Raw genomic sequence first — 23,667 nt, forward strand, 5'->3', positions numbered from 1 at the left:
AGTTCAGTTCTAGTTCAGTTCTAGTTCATTTCTAGTTCAGTTCTAGTTCTAGTTCAGTTCTAGTTCAGTTCTAGTTCAGTTTCTAGTTCAGTTCTAGTTCAGTTCTAGTTCAGTTCTAGTTCAGTTCTAGTTCAGTTCTAGTTCAGTTCTAGTTCAGTTCTAGTTCAGTTCTAGTTCAGTTCTAGCTTCAGTTCTAGTTCAGTCAGTTCAGTTCTAGTTCAGTTCTAGTTCAGTTCTAGTTCAGTTCTAGTTCAGTTCTAGTTCAGTTCTAGTTCAGTTCTAGTTCAGTTCTAGTTCAGTTCTAGTTCAGTTCTAGTTCAGTTCTAGTCATAGTTCAGTTCTAGTTCAGTTCTAGTTCAGTTCTAGTTCCGTTCTAGTTCAGTTCTAGTTCAGTTCTACTTCAGTTCTAGTTCAGTTCTAGTTCAGTTCTAGTTCAGTTCTAGTTCAGTTCTAGTTCAGTTCTAGTTCAGTTCTAGTTCAGTTCTAGTTCAGTTCTAGTTCAGTTCTAGTTCAGTTCTAGTTCAGTTCTAGTTCAGTTCTAGTTCAGTTCTAGTTCAGTTCTAGTTCAGTTCTAGTTCAGTTCCAGTTCAGTTCCAGTTCAGTTCTAGTTCAGTTCTAGTTCAGTTCTAGAGTTCTAGTTCAGTTCTAGAGTTCTAGTTCAGTTCTAGTTCAGTTCTAGTTCAGTTCTAGTTCAGTTCTAGTTCAGTTCTAGTTCATTTCTAGTTCAGTTCTAGTTCAGTTCTAGTTCAGTTCTAGTTCAGATCTAAATCAGTTCTAAATCAGTTCTAAATCAGTTCTAAATTAGTTCTAAATCAGTTATAGTTCTGTTCTAGTCCGGTTCTAGATGAGTTGTAGTTCAGTTGTAATAATTTTTAGTTCAATTCTAGTTCACTTCCAGGTCAGTTCCATATTCTAGTTCAATCTTGTTTTTTTCTAGTTCATTCTAGATCCGTTTTTGTTCAGTTCTTCTTCATTATTAAGATATTATCTGCTGAAACTTACCTCTTTTTATTTAAATTTTAAATAAAACACTTGTATACCTTTTTAGTTTTTTTTCTTTAACTTAATTTTATTTAAAAATAAAATACGTTCTTAAAATATAAATTTCGCATTTCGTTGCTTTTTAAATTTCGTTTAAATCGTTTTAATTTTAAATTAATTTTAAATTTTAATTTAAATAATACTCTAAATTTTGTTTGTACAGGTGGGGGAGAGCTATTTGCTTTTGTCAAAATAAAACTACCAAAATAACATGCGTCCTGGTGAAGGAGCAGTAGCTTTTGATAAAATTATATCAGGAAGTTCTTCATCTTCAATATCGTTACTAAATAAATAAAAAAAGACAAAATAAAAAAATTTATAAAATAAAAAATTTATAAAAAAATTAAGCTTTTCTTATTTAATATTTTAAAAATTAATTTTCTTTTTTTTTTTATAAATAAACTTAAGCCAACAATAAATAGAAAAAATATAATGAAAGAATATTAAAATTTAAATAATATTGGATTGTACAAGAAACATAGAGCATAAAGTTTGGTGGTTGATGGAACTTATTCCCATTGGATTTGATGGTTTTCACATGACAACATCACGTATACATTTGTGTAGATTCTAAGGATGTTTTAAGACATTTGTTTCAATACTTGTTTTTCACTTTGCCTTTTGATGATCAAGATAACGCGATGGAGATGTAGGATTTAGGTTTAGTTTGCAGGACACACAGACGAGGACATATTTGTGCTTTTTTTTGTAATAATAAATAATATTTGTAGAAAGCTTTCGTTTATACTAAGAATTTAAGGTCTAAATGAAAAGAGAAAAAGATAAAGAAAAGAAATAAAGAGAAACAAAAAGGAATTTTAATAAAACATATAAAATTAAATAAATGATTTTGAAAAATTTAAAGAAATAAATGAAAAATAATGAACTTATAAAAGCTATTTTAAAGACCTTTGACATCACCAAAAAGTATGAACAAACTGTCAAATAAATTTTGAACCCTTTTCATTCTATCTTGTCTAAAGAGACAAATTATCGAAAATTATATATCTTTTTAGTTCTTGTTTAGTTTCATTTTAATTTTAGTTCAGTTCCAGTTTAGTTGTGGTCCAGTTCTTGTTCAGTTCTATTTCAGTTATAGTTCAGTTCTAGTGCATTTTTAGTTCTGTTCCAGTTCAGTTCTAGTTCAGTTCTGGTTCAGTTCTGGTTAAGTTCTAGTTCAGTTCTAGTTTAGTTCAGTTCTAGTTCAGTTCTAGTTCAGTTCTAGTTCAGTTCTAGTTCAGTTCTAGTTCAGTTCTAGTTCAGTTCTAGTTAAGTTCTAGTTAAGTTCTAGTTAAGTTCTAGTTAAGTTCTAGTTAAGTTCTAGTTAAGTTCTAGTTAAGTTCTAGTTAAGTTCTAATTCAGTTCTTTTTCAGTTCTGGTTCTAGTTGACTTCTAGTTAAGTTCTAGTTCAGTTCTGGTTCAGTTTTAGTTCAGTTCTAGTTAAGTTCTGGTTCAGTTCTAGTTCAGTTCTAGTTCAGTTCTAGTTCAGTTCTAGTTCAGTTCTAGTTCAGTTCTAGTTCAGTTCTAGTTCAGTTCTAGTTCAGTTCTAGTTCAGTTCTAGTTCAGTTCTAGTTCAGTTCTAGTTCAGTTCTAGTTCAGTTCTAGTTCAGTTCTAGTTCAGTTCTAGTTCAGTTCTAGTTCAGTTCTAGTTCAGTTCTAGTTCAGGTCTAGTTAAGTTCTAGTTCAGTTCTAGTTCAGTTCTAGTTCAGGTCTAGTTAAGATCTAGTTCAGTTCTAGTTCAGTTCTAGTTCAGTTCTAGTTCAGTTCTAGTTCAGTTCTAGTTCAGTTCTAGTTCAGTTCTAGTTCAGTTCTAGTTCAGTTCTAGTTCAGTTCTAGTTCAGTTCTAGTTCAGTTCTAGTTCAGTTCTAGTTCAGTTCTAGTTCAGTTCTAGTTCAGTTCTAGTTCAGTTCTAGATCTGTTCAGTTCTAGTTTAGTTCTAGTTCAGTTCTAGTTCGTTCTAGTTCAGTTCTAGTTCAGTTCTAGTTCAGTTCTAGTTCAGTTCTAGTTCAGTTCTAGTTCAGTTCTAGTTCAGTTCTAGTTCAGTTCTAGTTCAGTTTAGTTCAGTTCTAGTTCAGTTCTAGTTCAGTTCTAGTTCAGTTCTAGTTCAGTTCTAGTTCAGTTCTAGTTCAAGTTCAGTTCAAGTTCAGTTCAGTTCTAGTTCAGTTTTTAGTTCAGTTCTAGTTCAGTTCTAGTTCAGTTCTAGTTCAGTTCTAGTTCAGTTCTAGTTCAGTTCTAGTTCAGTTCTAGTTCAGTTCTAGTTCAGTTCTAGTCAGTTCTAGTTCAGTTCTTGTTCAGTTCTAGTCAGTTCTAGATCTAGTTCAGTTCTAGTTTAGTTCTAGTTCAGTTCTAGTTCAGTTCTAGTTCAGTTCTAGTTCAGTTCTAGTTCAGTTCTAGTTCAGTTCTAGTTCAGTTCTAGTTCAGTTCTAGTTCAGTTCTAGTTCAGTTCTAGTTCAGTTCTAGTTCAGTTCTAGTTCAGTTCTAGTTCAGTTCTAGTTCAGTTCTAGTTCAGTTCTAGTTCAGTTCTAGTTCAGTTCTAGTTCAGTTCTAGTTCAGTTCTAGTTCAGTTCTAGTTCAGTTCTAGTTCAGTTCTAGTTCAGTTCTAGTTCAGTTCTAGTTCAGTTCTAGTTCAGTTCTAGTTCAGTTCTAGTTCAGTTCTAGTTCAGTTCTAGTTCAGTTCTAGTTCAGTTCTAGATCAGTTCTATTTCAGTTATAGGTTAGTTCTAGTTCATTTTTAATTCAGTTCTTGTTTAGTTCCGATTCCATTATATATAGTTCTATTTCAGATTAAGTGCAGTTATATATCTAATAGAATTAAGAGTTTATATGAAAATATTTTGAAACTAAATAATAATATTTTTTATATTTTCTTTTCAGATCTATTCGTACAATTATCCGGTAAGTTGAAATTCTAAAATATGTTTAAACTTTGCTTAAATCTTGGAATCTGCTGATTGTTCATATAAATTATTCCTCATTTTGGACGTTTTGCACAATTAAAATAATTTTAGAAACCCTGAACATTGGTCACACTTTTTCATTCGACTACTTAAACGATTACTTTAATTGAGACGATTACTTTACACACAAATACTGTTCATTGTTTACAAAATGGTTGTTGTCTCTAATAATGATTTAACATTGTTTTGAAATTTGATTACTGGGGTTAAAAAGGTTATTATTGTATTTTGGAGAATGAAAATGTGATAATTCAAGACAAATTATGTGAAGAAACAGGGGACAAAACAACATGCAATAAAAAAACATATAAAAGCAATTACAAATAATTTTCTTTATATTAATTAAATTAATTAATTGAATGAATGTATAAAAACAGGACGGGGACAAAGACAAAGAAAACCGAATTTTAATTAAAACCTTGATTGATTTTAAACCTAACAAAAATTACTAATCACACACACAGACAAAATTAAACAAATAATTTATAGATTTTTTTATAATCTTTTTTTTTAGTTTTTTTCAACAAGTTTTTATTTTTTCTCTGGTTTTTTAGGCCAATTTTTTTTATTCATTTATTTATTTTATTAATTTAAAATTAAATTATTTTTCATATGGTTGTTGTTAAAGGTTTCTTTAATGAAAGAAATTTTGTTTATAGGTATATTTATATTAAATTACAATTAGTAATTATATAAAATATTAAAAAAAAATGAAAAAAAGTAAATTACATACAAAAATTGATGTTAATTAATAAAATTAAGATAATTTTGTAATTTTGTTTTAAATTCCTTTAAAAAGGAATAGATTTAAAAAAAAAATCATATGTTTAACAATATCATAAAAAAATCTAAACAAAATAATTCTGTTTCAATTTCAAATAATTTCAATTTAGTTTTGTTTTAGGACGGTACAAAGTAAAAAAAAATAATAAAAAAAATTTACAAAAATCTTAAACTTAATTTATAAAGAATTATTAGTTTTCAGTTTCTTTTTGTTTTAACAGTCATTATTATTATATTTGTTTTATAGTTAAAAATATTTTTGAAATTCGTGGTTTAAACAAAAGAAAAATTCAAAAACTCTTTTAATTTCAGACTAATCACAAGGCAAATAGATGTATTCGGTTTTACAGGTTTCGTTTTGGTTGGAGGATTTTTTTTTTATTATTAATTATTATTTTAGTTTAAAGCATTTAAAGCAGTTAATTAGAGTAAAATAAACAATACCTTAACCTTTTATGGTTAGAGTAGTGGTGAATTTTGTGATAAGAGTGTGTGGTAAGTAAGCAGAGTTGAGTTTTAAGCGCTATGTTATGGAATGCTTTAAAATATTAAATGAGTTTTGAGTTTTAAAAGGAAATGTTTAGTTTTTTGATGAGATTCTAAATATTTTGATTCTATTATTATATACCATTAGTAAGTCCCTCTTTTTAGGAGAGTTTTTAGGCACTTTATTTGTACTATTTCTTATGAGGCATTTTATTTTTAAGTTTTAAGAAGCTTTTAAGTAACTTTAAGGCACATAAGTTTATATTTTGTAAAGTGAAATGATAAAATAAAAAACGTTTTTAATTTAAAGTTGATTATAATGAACAAGATCCATGTTCTCTTTCTCAGAAATCAATTGTTGGACTTTAAACTTAACATAGATTGTTTTATACAAAGTTTAAGGACTTGGAATGATCTTGTCTTAAGATCCCATATACATAGCTCTAAGGAAAATCTAATTTTAACATGAGATCTTTCAAAAACTATTACTATAATCCATGATCATCTATGATATTTCCGTCAAAAGCAGATAAATCTACGATCATTTATATTTCAGATTTAATATTAATCGTTTTATTCAAAATTCAAAGTGAATAAGCTCTGTGAAAATGAATTAGATCGGTGATCTTTTATATTTTTAAAGAAATGTCTATTATTTAGAAAAGAAGATCTTAAATTATCAATTAATTTTTAAATAAAAGTCCAATTTTGTAAATAATATTGTTCTTCGATCTGCAGATCTTTTAGCGAAATGAAGTTTCATCAGTGATCATTCAAGTTCATAAAAATATTGATCTTTTTATAATAAATTTCGATTTGTATTTGTGTAAAAAGTAAAACACAAACCAGAAAAAAGGAAATGCTTCTAGTTCCGCCCCATATTTGGGATCAATTTGTGTTCACATACTGATCGTATTCCTAATATAAAAACTCAAAAATTTTAAATTTCAATAATCTTGTATATAAGAATTTACTGAAGAATAAGAAGTTCAAACTACGATCACTTAAATTTCTCATCAAAGACTGATCTTTTTAAAAGACCCCTATCAGAGATCATCAGTATTATTAAATGAATTATAATTGCGATGTTGGTCCAAAATTACGGAATGAAATTCGATCCCTTATAAAAAAGACCGATCTGAAATATCTCGATTTGTTCTTGTGTAACAATTGATCTTGATAAACTTGATAAGTAATAGTTTAAACGCTGAATGGAGGACGATCTTATTTAAGTTATCAAGAACTCAAGCAAACTTTTGATCAACTAACGATCAGTAATATGAAAATTCCAAATACTTTGTAAATGAACGTTAAATCCGGGAAAAGAAGATCAATTTGCGATCACTATAATTTCATACCAGAAATTGATCATTCTTTTGAATGATCTCGATCTGTGAAAAACAAATAAAGCCTAAAGTAGTGAAAAACTGTTCAATCAATTATCGCTCATATTGTTGATCAAGAAAACTTGTTTTACTACAGAGATCTTAGTAAATCTTCGTAAAAGAGTTCAGTGATCGTGCCCAAGCTTCTAAAGAAGAATTCATCTTTTACTAAGGAATCCGTAATACACGATCTTTTTATATAAAATCTTCAACAACTTTTTAAAAAGATCATTTTATGACAAAAAGAACTCTAGCAGAAATCACTTCAAGATTTGTTCACTAATATTTCCTTTAAAACAAGTGATCTTCATTACAATTAGATTTTTCTTTAAATCTTAAGAAAAAGATCTTAATAATAATTTGTTGCTTAAAATTAAAAACGTTTTTATTAAAAAATCCTAGATTTATATAAAAAAACTAATCGAATAACTACGCAGCTCAATAAAAGATCTATATTTCCCCATTAAAATGAACAATAAACTCGACCATTACCCAGTAAACATAGAAAAAAAAAAAAACGAAAATGAAACATGAAAGGAGATTTTGGACAAAAACACAACGAAACTTTGTAATACAATGTTTGGCTAACAACTTGAAAATATGGGTAAAATGAATACTCATCTAAATCCGTAACAAATTTCAGATGGGAACTCATTTATCGTAAAATTTTTACCTTTTAAGGGAATAACAAATAGGACTAATTATGCAGGTTTATGAGTGTATATTATGTATGTTTTAAGAGTAAGATAGAAAGAGATAGAGTTTAGAGAGAAAGAGATTTTCAGTTTGTAGGTTTTTGATGCTTACTTTTTGATCAGCGATCGAACTTTTTTCATCGTTCGATTGAAAATGGTTTTATTATTCGGACTATTGGAGCCGCTGGTCGAGCCCAAAGAACTGCTGGAAGTAGTTTTCGATACCCGATTCGTTTGGTCCGCCGCCGTCGCACTACCCACACGTCCACTACTCGCACTATTGCCACGATGTATATGGGCTGCTGCTCTTGTCTGACTTTTAGGGGCGGAGGCTTTAATTTGTGACGTTTTAACGGACTTAACACTTTGGCTATCTTCACGTTCATCTTCGGTAGAACTAATACCCTCTGGACTCTGACGATTAGAGGGGCTAGTACGCAGGGCTGTTACACGATCGGGTGTTATGGATTTTGAGTCTCGCACTGAAGCGGCACGCACCGGTAGATTGGTAATGGCTTTAGCTATACTAGAACGTATGGGTTCGGGTGTCATGGGTGTGGCAAGATTTTGCATACTTTGTGTACCCTCTGTGGGTGAGGGTGGCACTACTATGGCAGCCAAAGTTTGTTCATCGAGAAAATGATCAAGACTACGGGATTTACGATGCTGAGGATTAATGGGTGGTAGATTGGCTGACTTTTCTCGTCGTGGCACTAATACTGGACTGCTTTCTAGTTCGGTTATTGAAGCTACCGAACAGTTATAGTCTTCATTGGGCTGTAGAGTACTAGTGGAACTGACATTAGTTAAAGCCAAACTACCAGCCGATACTAAGGCAGCAGCCTCTGCTATCTTCTTATCCGTGCTCTCACTATTATCCAGCAACTCATCTACACTGTGGCTTCTATAGTTAGATGAAGTCTTATCCTTATTATCATTGCATATGCCCACAGCAGAACTTCTTCGGGGAGGCTTATAAGCCAAAGGTGAAACATTTTGCATGGAGCCACCTATAGGCAAAGCTTTATGAACCGCTGTTTGATGAGTGCGATAGGGTGGCAACATATTACGCTTAGAATTACGGCCAAACACACTCAGCTGACTACCAGTGCTGCCTAACTTTCCAGAACTGCTTAATAAACTGCCTCCGCCCGCTGCCAAACGTTGACGAGCCGGTGATGCTGATTGCCGGTATCTATTTGCCTGGTGATTAGCTGCTAGTTTGTGATTAGTATTAATTAAATGATTATTATCAGTAAATATTTGAAGGGCTTTTGAATTTTGATTTGATAAATAACTACTAAAATAACTACTACCACTAGGAGGAAGACTGTTGCCATTAACAGCGGCACGTTTTGCTGTCGCCGCCGTTACAACAGCTCCATTCAATAATTTAGTTTTTAATTTAGACTTTAGAATAGATGAGGGAGAATTGAGAGTCTTGAAATGTCTATTAGAACTACTATTGCTACTACGAGTACAACTACTACTGCTAACATTATCAATTAAAATAATATTCGAAGAAGGATTTTCATTTGTTTTCAATTGATTACTTAGAGGACAATCCAGTCAATCGACACTGGATCGTCCTGTATTTGAGGGTGTGATCGTATTTTGTGTCCCACCTTGTCCGCCGCCATTCGATGATCCTCCATTGCCGCCTGTGCCACAATTACTGCCGCCAGCATTACTGCCGCCCACACTATAATCCGAATCATTGCTGTGCATTCTTTGGTAATTCACCGTCGAACCGGGCGTACCGGGTGTCATAGCTGCTATGCGATCAATATTCTTTTCGCCGCGCATAAATCTGTAAATAGGGAAATGTTATAAGTGGTGAGTAGGGATATTATTTTGTAGGGCAAAGGTATTGAGACTTTATAGAAATCCAGTATTTTTGGTTAGAGAGAAAGAGATTCAATGAATGCTTTTGTGATTTAGTTTTAAAGTTTATGATTTCATAGTTTTAATTATGTGGTGCTGGTGTTTTAGTATTCGTTTTTTGTAGGTTTGGTATGGTTTTTGGTTATTCTTTGAATCTTTGCTTTTTAAATAAAAATACTGAATTTTTACCTCTCATACCGTGGTACGATTGCTAAGACTTTTTGTCACTATTCTTTAGTTAGTAGTTGGCAAAAGAAAAAGAAACAAAACAATAACAGAGATTATTAATATTTTATTGGTAGTGTTTCAAATGGGAGGTATCTAAGGCTTGAGATTTTTTAAACTGATCGAAACTATATCGATATATGAAATGTTTTTCACGTGTGAGATGATTTACTTTGGATCACTGCAGAGCTTCTATTGCTTAAAGCAAAGAGAGTGAAGCTATCTCTTAATGGATATCCCAAGTTTCGAAGAGATATGAACAGAAGTTACATCTTGATCATCTTCTTTTACCAGATGATGAGAACTTCAGATGTAACGTCACTAAAGCGATTCCATCATAAACACGATTCCCATTTAATAATTTCCGAAAGATTCATCATTTCGAATCCGAAAGCCTTAAATCATCTGGACGTTAAAATGTTTTATCCAAGAAGAGTCCAATTATTTGTAAGAAACCTTGTAATTTACAAAGAAATTTGATAAGATGTTCAGAAGTTAAACCGATTCCATCATAAGCACGATTTAAGTTTCCAAAAGATTCAGTACGGATGCGAAATCAGCTGGCAGTTCAAATGTTTTATAAAAAAACTGTTGAACTCTGTTTTAAGAAATCTTCCAATTTCCAGAGAAATCTGATGAGAAGTTTAGAAATTACATTAACTCTTTCCATTTAACAGATTTCGAAAGTTCCTCTTCGGATACGAAAGTTTCAAATCTAAATCATCTTCAACTTTTACTTTAGGGATCTTCAAAGTTTCAAAGATATCTGATAAGATGTTCAGAAGTTACATCATTAGAATGATTACCATTTATCGATTATCAACAGTTTCAATTTGGATCCGGAAGTTTTAAATCTAAAGCTTTTAACCATACGTATGAAAAAATCTTTCGTTATCGGAAAAATGGGTTTACAGATCTCAATGAGAATCCCCAACACTCCTCCAAACGTCTTAGTTCTTTTCTGTGGAAAAGCATTCTAAGGAGTAGTTTAGAAGTTACCTAATTTCACAGATTTCGAAAGCTCCTGTTCGGTTCATAAGTTACAAATCTAATATATTCCAAAACTCCTCTGAAAGTTCAACTTCATCTGTACAGTTCTTTCGAGATATAAGTTGAAGGATTTTCATTATTTGTAAGTTTCAGTTTGGATACTGAAAGCTTTAAGTCAGTGCTTTCATATTAAAAGTGACTGAGAATAAAGAGTTTAATAATCTCAATGAGCTCCTTCAAAACTCTTCTGAAAGTCCAAATTAATCGTCATAAATCTTTCAAGATTCGATGCAGGTTTATAAGATGAAGGATTTTATTATTTGGAAGTTTCAGTTTGGATGCCGAAAGTTTCAAGTCAATGCTTATAGATTCAAGTTGAATCATCAATATTTGGATTCGAAATATCTGAGTTATAGAATTATAAACTTAAGAATCTCAATCCAACATTCCTCTGATCAAACTCTCACTTTAAGGATCCTCCAAGTTTCCAAGAAATTTGATAAGAGGTTTATAAGATAAATCTCTTAAACGATTTCATTTTTCAAGGTTTTGAACATTTCAATTTGGAGACAGATAATGCTTCCCGATTCAAAGTGATTTAAGTGATTGGAACTTGAACTTCAGTCATCAAGATGTTAAAATCTGTCATCAAGAGAACGAGAAGTTTAACAATTTCCATAAATCTCTCAAACACTTGCTCATTTAGATCCAGTAAAAACACAGCAATCTCAGCTATGTCATTATAACATTTAAATTATAAGAGTCCCGCCATCCGCTTTCTCTTACTCAATGAATTTTCAAGCAATTTTTGGAAAATTTTAACAATCAACGTTCACGACAAGACATCCCATTTGAACTACCAACACAATGTTCTATTTCAAAATAACTTACCTTTCCAACTTATCGATGCAGGCGTCCTGGTAATCGTGAATCCACGTTACACCATTAAAATGACAAACACTACGCATGTCTTCGGGTAAACGCTCGGGTTCTGGCCAAAAAAATTGACTATCAATAATGGGTATAATATTACAATTTGAATTTAAAGCGGCTACAATTTCCTGAAAATTAAAAAAAATAATAGAATTAATATAATGAATTCTGAAGTAACTTTGATCTGAAGACAAAACTTACTCGATGTACCCAATCTTTGCATTCATTATCATCGACACAACGTTCGAGAGCATTTGGTGTTAATACTAAAACGAAATTTTTCGCTTGGCGAATACTGTTTAGCAAACCATTGTCAAATTTTCCAGCCTCCAAACGTTCAACATCAATGAACACGGAGAAGCCACGTAATTGTAGATGGACCTGGTATGTGAAAAGAAAATATTAGAACTCAGATATCCAGAATTCAACAACTATAACTCACCTTAAGTAAACTGGCCAATTGTGAACCATTTGAACGTCTATAACTAACAAATACATCCAAAGTCTTGGCCATACTATCCTCCGATGAGGAGAGTATGGTATTTTCCAAACTCTTAACCGCATTCAGAATGCGCAGTCTATGTATGGAGTTCTTGATGCCACACTCCTGTATCAACATATCTTCATTTAGCTGTGGCAAAGAGTTTTTATCTATGCCCGCATTAACCATTGAGTAGGTATAGGTACAATATTCTGGACCAATTTCCGATAGAAAATGATGCAGTTTGGCGGTATCTTTCGATGAATAATCAGCCATACGTTTGAGATTTTGTAGTTCACGTTCGAAACGTTTAAGCAGTATGCCATTTAAAATACCAATATCATCACGTAGGTTATTTTCGTTGAGTTTTAGCAGCAGATCACCATCGACTTGGGATTCTTCGAATTGTTTGACGAATTGTCCGAAACCGATTTGTTTAACCCACTCCTGAACATCTTCCACCGACCAGAGAGGTACTTGTTGCGAGAGTTTATGGGGTACTGTTTCGCCTATGAGGCGCAAAGCTTGAGCGGCAAATTTGGAGGCAATAGCATTGGGACAACTGGCTACGGTCTTAAGAGCCTCTATAGCTCCTATTTCGCTGAAAATTTCGGTGTTTCCCTGTTCACGTTTAATGCCCGCCTCCATGCAGAAATGAAAAGCTGCCAAACTACGAGCTTCTTCACGATTTGAACTGAGCACAGGCACTAGACGTTGTAGCCAATGTTTACTTTGACCATGAGCATGAGCTAAATTTGATTTGGCAAATTCCGAGGGATCGTGAGAAGTCACAAACGGCTCTACCAAATCCAAGCAGCCGGATTTTAAAACTTCAGCTTCAATTTCCTTATTGGCGACTAGAACCGCAATGGCCAGACAGGCATAATACTTAATGTTGTCATCATTATGGAAGGCCAAAGGGAATAACCACATGGGCACCTTGCGCAAAATCATAGCTTCCTGATTCTCGGCACCACCATACAACGATAAATTGGCCAAGGCACTAGCACAATGTCTCAAGGTCTCTACATCACTGGTACGGCATTCGAATAGCACAGCATCCAAACCACCCAGTTTAATAACATCCGAACAGGTGCCCTCGGAGTGTTTGAAGAGATGTTCCAATATACCAGTACCCACACGTGAATGTTCGATACTTTGTTTCTTGGTGCAAACACAGGCCACATTAACTACCTTATCTAAACCATTGTCTACCACATGAGTACGATTTTCGGTGGTCAAACATTGTTCTAGCAATTTGGCTGAGGAGAATTTGATTTGCATATCCCCCTGGACACAATTTCTCATGAGCAAATCTAGACCACCACTATTGCGCAAAGAATTACACAAACTATAACCCAATTCATGACCATGAGTGGGCACAGCCCAGGCTCTGCGTATAACTTCATTGATTTTATCCAAATACATGGTATCGTCGGAGGTGGCTTTCTTATCTTGCAGTGAGTTGACACATGAAGTCAACATATTGGAGTACTTGCTAATGGCCTGTTCGATGTCCTTCTGACCACTGGTGGAACTTAGCTGCATTAGATCATCCAGCCGGAAATCGGCTAATTTAAAAAGATTACCATTAGTGGTGGACATTTGTGAAGAGGAAGAGATCATGGTACTGCCGCCAGAACTGGAAACACCCTTGCTGGTCATGCTGTAATTGGCCTGCGCGGCCGATGAGACATGTTTCTCCTGGCTGATAATGCCATTCGAGGTCATTGTCTGTGATTGCTGCGACTGAGAGATGGCCTTCTTGTCAGCCGAAAAGGTATCACTTTGAACTTTAATACTAGCGGCGGCCACGTTATTGCTAGCCTGTTGGGTAACATCTCCGGCACGCAAAGAGAGAGCTTCCTGTAAAAGGGAAATAGAGAGAGGTATTAGTTTAAATTTTAGTAAAAGTTTTAAAAGGAAATTTTTTTTTAGTTTTGGTAAAAAAGGTCTGTTATACGATTTACATTTAGAGAATTTTGTTTTACTGGACTAATGGATCTAGTAAGTATATTTGTTTTGATTTATCGTTGACAAGTTAATGTGATAAATGTAGAAAGAAGTAATAATTTCGGATGACAGGATCATTCTATGATTTGAACTTTGATCTTTAATAGTCGACTATCTAAGAAATATAAATCTTTTTAAATCTCTATTAGATGAGAACTCTCTTCAGTATAGTCTAGACTTTAGACTAGTCTTTCATCCAGACTTTAGTATAGTTTACAGTTCAGACTTTAGTATAGTTTATAGTTCAGACTATTTTTAGTTTATAGTCCAGACTATACTGTTCGGGCTGTAGTCTTATCAATAGTCCAGACTATAGTCTACTCTATAATCTAAAATATATTTTAGGCTATAGTCCAGACTATAGTCAAGTCTATAGTCCAGACTATAGTCAAGTCTATAATCTAGACTATTGTCTAGTCTATAACCCAGACTAAAGTCTAGTCTATAGTCCGGACTGTAGTCTAGTCTATAGTCCGGACTGTAGTCTAGTCTATAGTCCGGACTGTAGTCTAGTCTATAGTCCGGACTGTAGTCTAGTCTATAGTCCGGACTGTAGTCTAGTCTATAGTCCGGAATATATTCTATTCTATAGTCTAGTCTATAGTCCAGAATATAGTACAGGCTATAGTCCAGACTATAGTCCAGACTATAGTCCAGACTATAGTCCAGAATATAGTCCAGACTATAGTCCAGACTATAGTCTAGTCTGTAGTCCAGACTATAGTCTAGTCTGTAGTCCAGACTATAGTCTAGTCTATAGACCAGAATATAGTCTTGTCTATAGCACAGACTATATTCTAGTCAATAGTTCAAAATATAGTCTAGTTTATCGACCAGAATAAGTCTAGTGTATTGCCCAGACTATAGTCTAGTCTATTGCCCAGACTATAGTCTAGTCTATAGTACAGACTATAGTCTAGTCTATAGTACAGACTATAGTCTAGTCTATAGTACAGACTATAGTCTAGTGTATTGTCCAGACTACATTGTCTTGTTTATAGTCTAAACTAAATTGTCTATAGTCCAAACTATATTGCCTATAGTCCGAACTATATTGTGTTCAGATTATAGTCTAGTTTATACTTCGGACTAAGTCCAGTCCATAGGCCAGATTTTAATTTATTCCTTATGAAATCCCTAAGATGTCTTTCAACATAAAAGAAGTATCTCTCGATTTTCATAACATTTATCACACAACTCCGATTGTTGGAGAACCCATAGTATTCTAACCTTATTCTGTTCAACTTCGATGGGTATCTGTCGTACATTTTTTAAGTTAACTGGAGAAGAACTTAAGGAATTGGATGCTTGCTGATGATGATGATGTGTATTGTGTTTATTGTTACTATTATTATTATTTAAACTTTGTGTACTGTTGGAGTTGGCACTATTGGAGGCCAATTGTTGGTGTTGTGAAGAGGAGGAGGAGGCGGCACAATATTGTGGTAGATTGGGGGGTAAAGAATTTTTACGTACTGAACGCGAGGCACTGCTGGCAGAGGCAGACGACGACATACGCGCTGATGAAGAGGCAGAAGAGGCGGCGGACGCTTGGGAGGACATTTTATTTTGTGCAGACGAGGAGGACGAAGATGATGAGGCAGTTTTTGAAGAGGAGGATGTTGATGACGACTGTGCACTTTTGGCACTACTGGTCATGGAGGCAGCCGTAGTCATTATGGGTCCGGGAGGACCCTGTATAACCTGTATAGGTTGGGGCGGTGGTGAGAAGGGACAATTGTTGTCGAAACGACTGAGAGAAGATGCTCGTGTATTATTTGTTACCGGAGGTGGTGAGAGTGGCATTTCTACAATGGGACTGGGCGAACGAGTGGGTATAAAATCCGATTGACCACTCGAACGAAAGATCCCTTTGCGTACAGGCCAAGGAGCTTTTGGATTATCCATGTTATGAGTGTTTTCTCTGTGTGATTGTTGCTTGTCTGCTTGACGTTTCTCAAATTGTTCAATCTGTCTGAATGATACACAGATGTACTTTTAATGAAAGTGTCTCTAGAATATTGAAATGATAGACATAGAATATACACAGAGACACAGATACGGAGGCTAAAAAGAAATTGTTACAATTCTAGAAGGAACAACAAAAAACAGTAATAAATTGAAAAGCAAAATAAACGTCATGTTAGAATGCGAACAAAAACAAAAAAGCACACGCTGCACAGTGGTATAGGAAAAAAAAAAGAGGGAAATAATTCGGTAACTTCTAAACGGTTAATCCGATTTTAATGAAATTTGGTATGCACAAAGAGGAGGTGTTGTCGAGTTTAGGTTTTGAATTTGGACCTTATAGGCCAACCGGGGGCCCGGCGGGGGGTCCTCAAATTAGGACACCTCGGCTATGTTAAATTTTTAAAACGATCCTATTTCTTCATTTGAGTTCCGATTTAAAAAAAATTTCGTATATAGAATCTCCTCATCGAGCACTATAAAAAATGTCGTCGTAGCAGTAAATTATCTCTTATAGTTTAGGAGATATTCGCATTTGAATATTAAAATTTTAAAATTTTTACCGTCCTTACTTTAGTTTTTTTGATAATAGCAGGTCCAAATATTTCCGATTTTCGCCATTTTTTTTTATTTGCTTAACAACAAGTTTATATACCAAGCAGTGAAAGAATTATGTAAAAATCATGACTGAGTCCAAAGTTATAGGCATTTAAATTTAAAAAATTAAAAAAAGGCGATTTTTTGTCATTTTTTTGGGAAAAAAGTATCTTTTTCTTTTTAAGTTATCTAAAAAGTTTCTAAGAAGATGTATATAGAATTTATACTTTTTGGAAAGCTGACTTTACATAAAATACGATAAATGAAACAAAACCTAAAAATTTTTGATACCGAGGGGACCAGGTCCATCCAAAAAAACCCTATTTTTTATGGAAAATTAAATTTTGAGCAAAAATTCTCAAATCGCATAGTCGATATCAAATTATAGTGACCTGTTTTATATGACCCAATAAGTTCTTAATCATTTTGTAACGGTTTTCGATAACCCCGCCCCTGGTGTGGATATAATAGGCAAAAAACCAAAAAATCCCATTTTTGGGATTTTTTAAAACTTTTTTGGGAATTCCGGGATTTCTAATAAGAAAATTCGAAATTTTTATTTAATTTTGGATTTTGAGTAAAAAAATCTACCTAACTGTAAAATTTCATCAAAAAATATTCATAAATAAAATTTTTATTGCAATTTGAAAAATTTGTATCTTCGCAAAAACTGAATAAAAAACATTTTTTAATTTTTTTTAAAAAAAGTATTCCGCGAATTTTTTAATTTTCAAAAATTATATACAGTTTTGAAAAATAGACAAAATTACCTTTCCATTGATATATAACATGCCTACCTAATGTTTTTTAAGTGACAAATTAATTAGGGAAAACTCAACATCTTTTAGAAAATTTACCTAGCACTATTATTTTCATCCATATATGTAACAAATTTAAGAGTTAACCTTATGGATGAAAATAATAGTGCTAGGCAAATTTTCTAAAAGATGTTGAGTTTTCCCTAATTAATTTGTCACTTAAAAAACATTAGGTAGGCATGTTATATATCAATGGAAAGGTAATTTTGTCTATTTTTCAAAACTGTATATAATTTTTGAAAATTAAAAAATTCGCGGAATACTTTTTTTAAAAAAAATTAAAAAATGTTTTTTATTCAGTTTTTGCGAAGATACAAATTTTTCAAATTGCAATAAAAATTTTATTTATGAATATTTTTTGATGAAATTTTACAGTTAGGTAGATTTTTTTACTCAAAATCCAAAATTAAATAAAAATTTCGAATTTTCTTATTAGAAATCCCGGAATTCCCAAAAAAGTTTTAAAAAATCCCAAAAATGGGATTTTTTGGTTTTTTGCCTATTATATCCATACCAGGGGCGGGGTTATCGAAACCCGTTACAAAATGATTAAGAACTTATTGGGTCATATAAAACAGGTCACTATAATTTGATATCGACTATGCGATTTGAGAATTTTTGCTCAAAATTTAATTTTCCATAAAAAATAGGGTTTTTTTGGATGGACCTGGTCCCCTCGGTATCAAAAATTTTTAGGTTTTGTTTCATTTATCGTATTTTATGTAAAGTCAGCTTTCCAAAAAGTATAAATTCTATATACATCTTCTTAGAAACTTTTTAGATAACTTAAAAAGAAAAAGATACTTTTTTCCCAAAAAAATGACAAAAAATCGCCTTTTTTTAATTTTTTAAATTTAAATGCCTATAACTTTGGACTCAGTCATGATTTTTACATAATTCTTTCACTGCTTGGTATATAAACTTGTTGTTAAGCAAATAAAAAAAAATGGCGAAAATCGGAAATATTTGGACCTGCTATTATCAAAAAAACTAAAGTAAGGACGGTAAAAATTTTAAAATTTTAATATTCAAATGCGAATATCTCCTAAACTATAAGAGATAATTTACTGCTACGACGACATTTTTTATAGTGCTCGATGAGGAGATTCTATATACGAAATTTTTTTTAAATCGGAACTCAAATGAAGAAATAGGATCGTTTTAAAAATTTAACATAGCCGAGGTGTCCTAATTTGAGGACCCCCCGCCGGGCCCCTGGTTGGCCTATAAGGTCCAAATTCAAAACCTAAACTCGACAACACCTCCTCTTTGTGCATACCAAATTTCATTAAAATCGGATTAACCGTTTAGAAGTTACCGAATTATTTCCCTCTTTTTTTTTTCCTATACCACTGTGCGCTGTGAGACACCAAGACACGAAGAAGCGTATTTCAATGTCAACCTTAACGTAAACACACCCGCACCACAGTGAATGCGAAATTCCGCTGCCGTGTTAATTTTTCTTTTATCGTTGTTATTGTTGTTTTTTGTTAAAAGTATATTTTCATTTAGCAGGAATTTGAAGGTATCAAAACTTGGCGGAAAGACGTTTTTAGAGATTTATGACAGAATTTGAATTTTTATAAAAATTTAGTCTATGGTCGAGACTATATAGTCTGTAGTATAGTATATAGGCCGTACTATAAGCTAGTCCATAGTCTCTGGCTATAATCTATGGTCTATAGGCCCGACTTTAGTCTAGTATATAGTTCAGACTATAGCGGAAGCTATAGTCCAGACTCTAGTCTTGTATATAGCCCAGACTATGGTCTATAGTCCAGACTATAGTCTAATCTATAGTCCAGACTATAGTCTAATCTATAGTCAGACTATAGTCTAATCTATAGTTCAGACTATAGTGTACACTATAGTCTACTCTATTGTCTAGACTATGGTCTAATCTATAGTCCAGACTATAGTCTACTCTATAGTCCAGACTATAGTCTACTCTATAGTCCAGACTATAGTCTACTCTATAGTCCAGACTATAGTCTACTCTATAGTCCAGACTATAGTCTACTCTATAGTCCAGACTATAGTCTACTCTATAGTCCAGACTATAGTCTACTCTATAGTCCAGACTATAGTCTACTCTATAGTCCAGACTATAGTCTACTCTATAGTCCAGACTATAGTATACTATAGTCCAGACTATAGTCTAGTAAATAATCCACATTTTAATGTTGTATATAGTCCAAATTATAATCAAATATATATTCTAGACCCTAGACTATAACCTAGTCTATTGTCTATAATCTAGTCTGTAGTCCACGCTATAGTCAAGTTTATATTAAATTTAATATTTTTTTTTTATTTTGATTTTTTCAAACTATTTTTTTTCTAAATTTTAATTTTCTAAAAAAAAATTCAAAACATTCCTTTAAAACTCTGCTTCAACACACACAAAACTGATTTTCATTTAACCAAATGGCCGATTGGCTATTTAAAAGAAAATCGCATACTCTTGGGTTTTCAGCTAATAAAATCTACAACTACAACACCTTCAGCAACATTATTTCTGAAGTATTTATTCATACCACTGTGCACTCACTCACTTTGCATATGAGTGTATGTATGTATAAGAGAGCCCCCTGAGGCATCAAGATCATACACAGACGGACTTAATGGACAGACAGATCTCACAGTCATTTTAGCGGCAAACATATGAAAATTAATATAATTCTTTTTAAAAAGTGTGTATAATTTTGTTGTTGCTTGCTGGTGGTGGTGGTGAAATACCATTATTAATTAAGAAAAATTTAATTTTATTATATTTTTCTCTTGTTTTTTTTTTTTTTTGTTTTATCTTTTTTTTTTTGGCTTTTGGAAAATTGTACCAATTTTAGAGGTGATTTTATGCGAAAATATTTTAATATCTTGTTTTTACTTATAAATTTGTAAATATTTTGATTTTATTTCATTTTGTTTAAATTTAATAATAAATAGTGAAAGTTTTCTAAAGAAAATATTTATATTATATATCATTTTTGTTTTAGTTTGTTATACATCAAAATATTAGGTCCTATTTTCAGAATTATGTCTATATTTTGATATAATGTTGACAGGTGTTTTAGTAGAAATATATCGAATTTCTAAGTTAATTTAATAATAAATAAATATGTTTAAATATGGAATATAAAACTTAGAATAAAGTGATGGCAATGCACTAGTTACGGACTAGTGAAAAGTAAGCAGACATTTCATTCAAAATTTTACGAAAATAAATTTATGTGTTCTTTCTTAATGACATGATTCATTTCCCAAAGTTTTTTGTCGAGTCTTTATAAAGATGAAATATTAGAGTTTCCTATGCAATCGAGGTTTTATTTATACCTTAACCGCCTGCCACTGAACTCAAGCCAGATATCGATCGCTTGTTAAGATTCAACTTTACCGAGCGCGTTGCAATTGACTTGGACCAGAAAGCAATGGTTTCGCTAACGCTGCCACTGAACTCACCAACTAACGACGCTGAGTAATTACCTAGCGCGCAACGAACTGGAACCAGAAGCAATAACTAACGCTACTCACGAATAACTAACTAACGAACTAACTAACTAACTAACTAACTAACTACTAACTAACTAACTAACTAACTAACTAACTAACTAACTAACTAACTAACTAACTACTAACTAACTAACTAACTAACTAACTAACTAACTAACTAACTAACTAACTAACTAACTACTAACTAACTAACTAACTAACTAACTAACTAACTAACTAACTAACTAACTAACTAACTAACTAACTAACTAACTAACTAACTAACTAACTAACTACTAACTAACTAACTAACTAACTAACTACTAACTAACTAACTAACTACTAACTAACTAACTAACTACTAACTAACTAACTAACTAACTAACTAACTAACTAACTAACTAACTAACTACTAACTAACTAACTAACTAACTAACTAACTAACTAACTAACTAACTAACTAACTAACTAACTAACTAACTAACTAACTAACTAACTAACTAACTAACTAACTACTAACTAACTAACTAACTAACTAACTAACTAACTAACTAACTAACTAACTAACTAACTAACTAACTAACTAACTAACTAACTAACTAACTAACTAACTAACTAACTACTAACTAACTAACTAACTAACTAACTGGCGGACTGACTAATTGAAATTCCAGCAAATATACAATACGCTTCAACATATTCCTGTTCGTTTAGAAATTGTAAAACAAGGAGCCTTTTTTAACGATTTCTTAACCCAAACCTACCAATCTTGGCATCAAGTACCCCAAAAAGTATGCAAGAACCCAATATTTGATATCAGTTGCTCATCTAATTAATTCATTAAAGTAATTTAAAAGCTTTTGTAGAATATTCGAGAAAACTATAGATATTCGATCCTTGTCCAATAAGCAAACAGTTAAGTACTTGAGAATACCTTAAAATATGCAATAGATTTCTAATCATTAACTAATCCAACCAAGTAAACTTCGATTAAGTAACCCTCTCTTATCAAACTAATAGTTTGTTAACTTTCAAGTGAGATTAAAATGAAAGGTTTGTGTGAAAAAGGGGGCGTAATTGGCACTTTTTCCACATAAATAAATAAAATTTAACTCATTGTTTTTCTTGTTTTCTATAATTATTATCGTTTTTTAACACGACTTAGAATTTAACGCTTTCACAGTTAACAGAACAGGTGTTATTATTAAACGCAGGGTGTCATTGACGTTCGTTTGTTAATTAAGAATTTAACGAATTGATTGTGTTTAGTAAATGTTTCATTTAATGCATTGTGAGACTTTTTTGTACTTTATTTAATAAACATTTTACAGATACAGATACACAGTTAATAAAAGCAATTAAAAATAAAGCTCACATAATTGCGAAATCTATAACTCATGGCGTTTTAGGGACTTTATGGTTTTTTATTATTAATTCTCAAATTTGAAAAAAAGTATTTGTTAAAAGAAAAACTCAACAAAATTTGTTTTAAGCTTTAAAAAATAACGGACTTTTACTTCCGGTGGCAATACTCTTTTATTTGCTCTTTTGTTTTTAAAATAAATTCTCTTGTCTTGTTTTTGTTTAAATTTAAATTGACCTTTTGACACTTTTAGAAGGTTTTGACAAAAACAGATTTCATTGCTATTTTAAAAACACTTTTATTTTAGTATTTTTATTAGTTTAATTTAAATTGATTTATTTTCTTTCTATTTTCTTTAACACTTGATGACCACATGTATTTATAAATATTCAAAAAAAAGTATTTAAATCCACAGAAAAGAAAAAAGAAATTTCGAATTGTTTAAAAATAATATTGTTGAAAAAATAGCTTAAGGAAGTGTGTTTATTTAAACTCAATGATTTTATATTCAAATTTGACTTTTTCTTTGTTTTTATTTCAATTCTATTTTTTTTCTATCTATGTGCAAATTCTTTTTATACACTTGTTGTTTTGTTTGCTTTTTTGCTTTCTTTTAATTTTGAAATTTTTTTATTTAAAATTTTCAGTAAATAAACCGTTTCTTGTCTATTTCTTTAAAATTTTAGTATTTTTTTAAACCGCTCGTTCTTATAGTTCGTTTTAGACTGATTGACTCTGTTGAAATTTATTTTGAATATTTTTTCGAAAACATTATTAAAAAAAAAACAACATGTTGACGAAATTTTGCGATCGTAGAAGAGATAATTAATAGAAAAAGATCATCGTTTTTTGTGTGTCTGTTTTTCTTTTCTACTCTTTTTTATTAGAATTGAAGAGAACTTTTTGTCTAAGTGTTTGTTTTAATGAAAGAGTAATTGTTTTCTTAAGAGGATTAAAGAGTTGATTTTGTATAATGGTTTGGGAATCTTGAGGAAATATATTAAAACTTTTTTTTTTCAAAAAAAAAAAAGAAAAGTAGACTATTTAAATACCCTACAGTTAAGTCACTGGACCTATACAATAGACTATATACTAGAATATAGACAAAACCATAGAATAGACTATAGACTAAACTTTAGACAAGACTATAGACTAGACTAGACTATAGACTAGACAACAGACTAGACTATAGACTAGCCTATAGACTAGCCTATAGACTAGCCCATAGACTAGACTATAGACTAGACTAGACTATAGACTAGACTATAGACTAGACTATAGACTAGACTATAGACTAGACTATAGACTAGACTATAGACTAGACTATAGACTAGACTATAGACTAGACTATAGACTAGACTATAGACTAGACTATAGACTAGACTATAGACTAGACTATAGACTAGACTATAGACTAGACTATAGACTAGACTATAGACTAGACTATAGACTAGACTATAGACTAGACTATAGACTAGACTATAGACTAGACTATAGACTAGACTAGACTAGACTATAGACTAGACTAGACTAGACTATAGACTAGACTATAGACTAGA

The 23,667-nt window shown here is 31.9% G+C and overlaps 1 protein-coding gene across 10 annotated transcripts in view; it reads right to left on the bottom strand.

The window, feature by feature from the left end:
* Window positions 1-1,039: 1,039 nt before the first annotated feature.
* LOC119605771 (NAD(+) hydrolase sarm1) overlaps window positions 1,040-23,667 on the bottom strand; it is a 68,631-nt gene continuing 46,003 nt past the window's right edge. For 4 of the 10 annotated variants that reach the window (XM_037959062.1, XM_037959067.1, XM_037959069.1 and 1 more), the window contains 6 exons: window positions 11,822-13,726; window positions 11,581-11,760; window positions 11,338-11,507; window positions 8,973-9,157; window positions 7,460-8,564; window positions 1,072-1,324 (listed from right to left, as the gene is read on the bottom strand). In XM_037959062.1, coding sequence (XP_037814990.1) covers window positions 1,240-1,324; window positions 7,460-8,564; window positions 8,973-9,157; window positions 11,338-11,507; window positions 11,581-11,760; window positions 11,822-13,726 — 3,630 coding nt within the window. In that variant the 3' untranslated portion in view covers window positions 1,072-1,239. Of the gene's footprint in view, window positions 1,325-1,384; window positions 1,804-7,455; window positions 8,565-8,972; window positions 9,158-11,337; window positions 11,508-11,580; window positions 11,761-11,821; window positions 13,727-15,259; window positions 15,797-23,667 lie in introns of those variants that run through there. The other 6 variants (XM_037959063.1, XM_037959066.1, XM_037959065.1 and 3 more) reach the window with 6 other exon arrangements.

Source organism: Lucilia sericata, unplaced genomic scaffold, assembly GCF_015586225.1.
Source record: "Lucilia sericata isolate MDLA Ls3-8-SP2 unplaced genomic scaffold, ASM1558622v1 Contig000517F_arrow, whole genome shotgun sequence".
NCBI classification, from domain to species: domain Eukaryota; kingdom Metazoa; phylum Arthropoda; class Insecta; order Diptera; family Calliphoridae; genus Lucilia; species Lucilia sericata.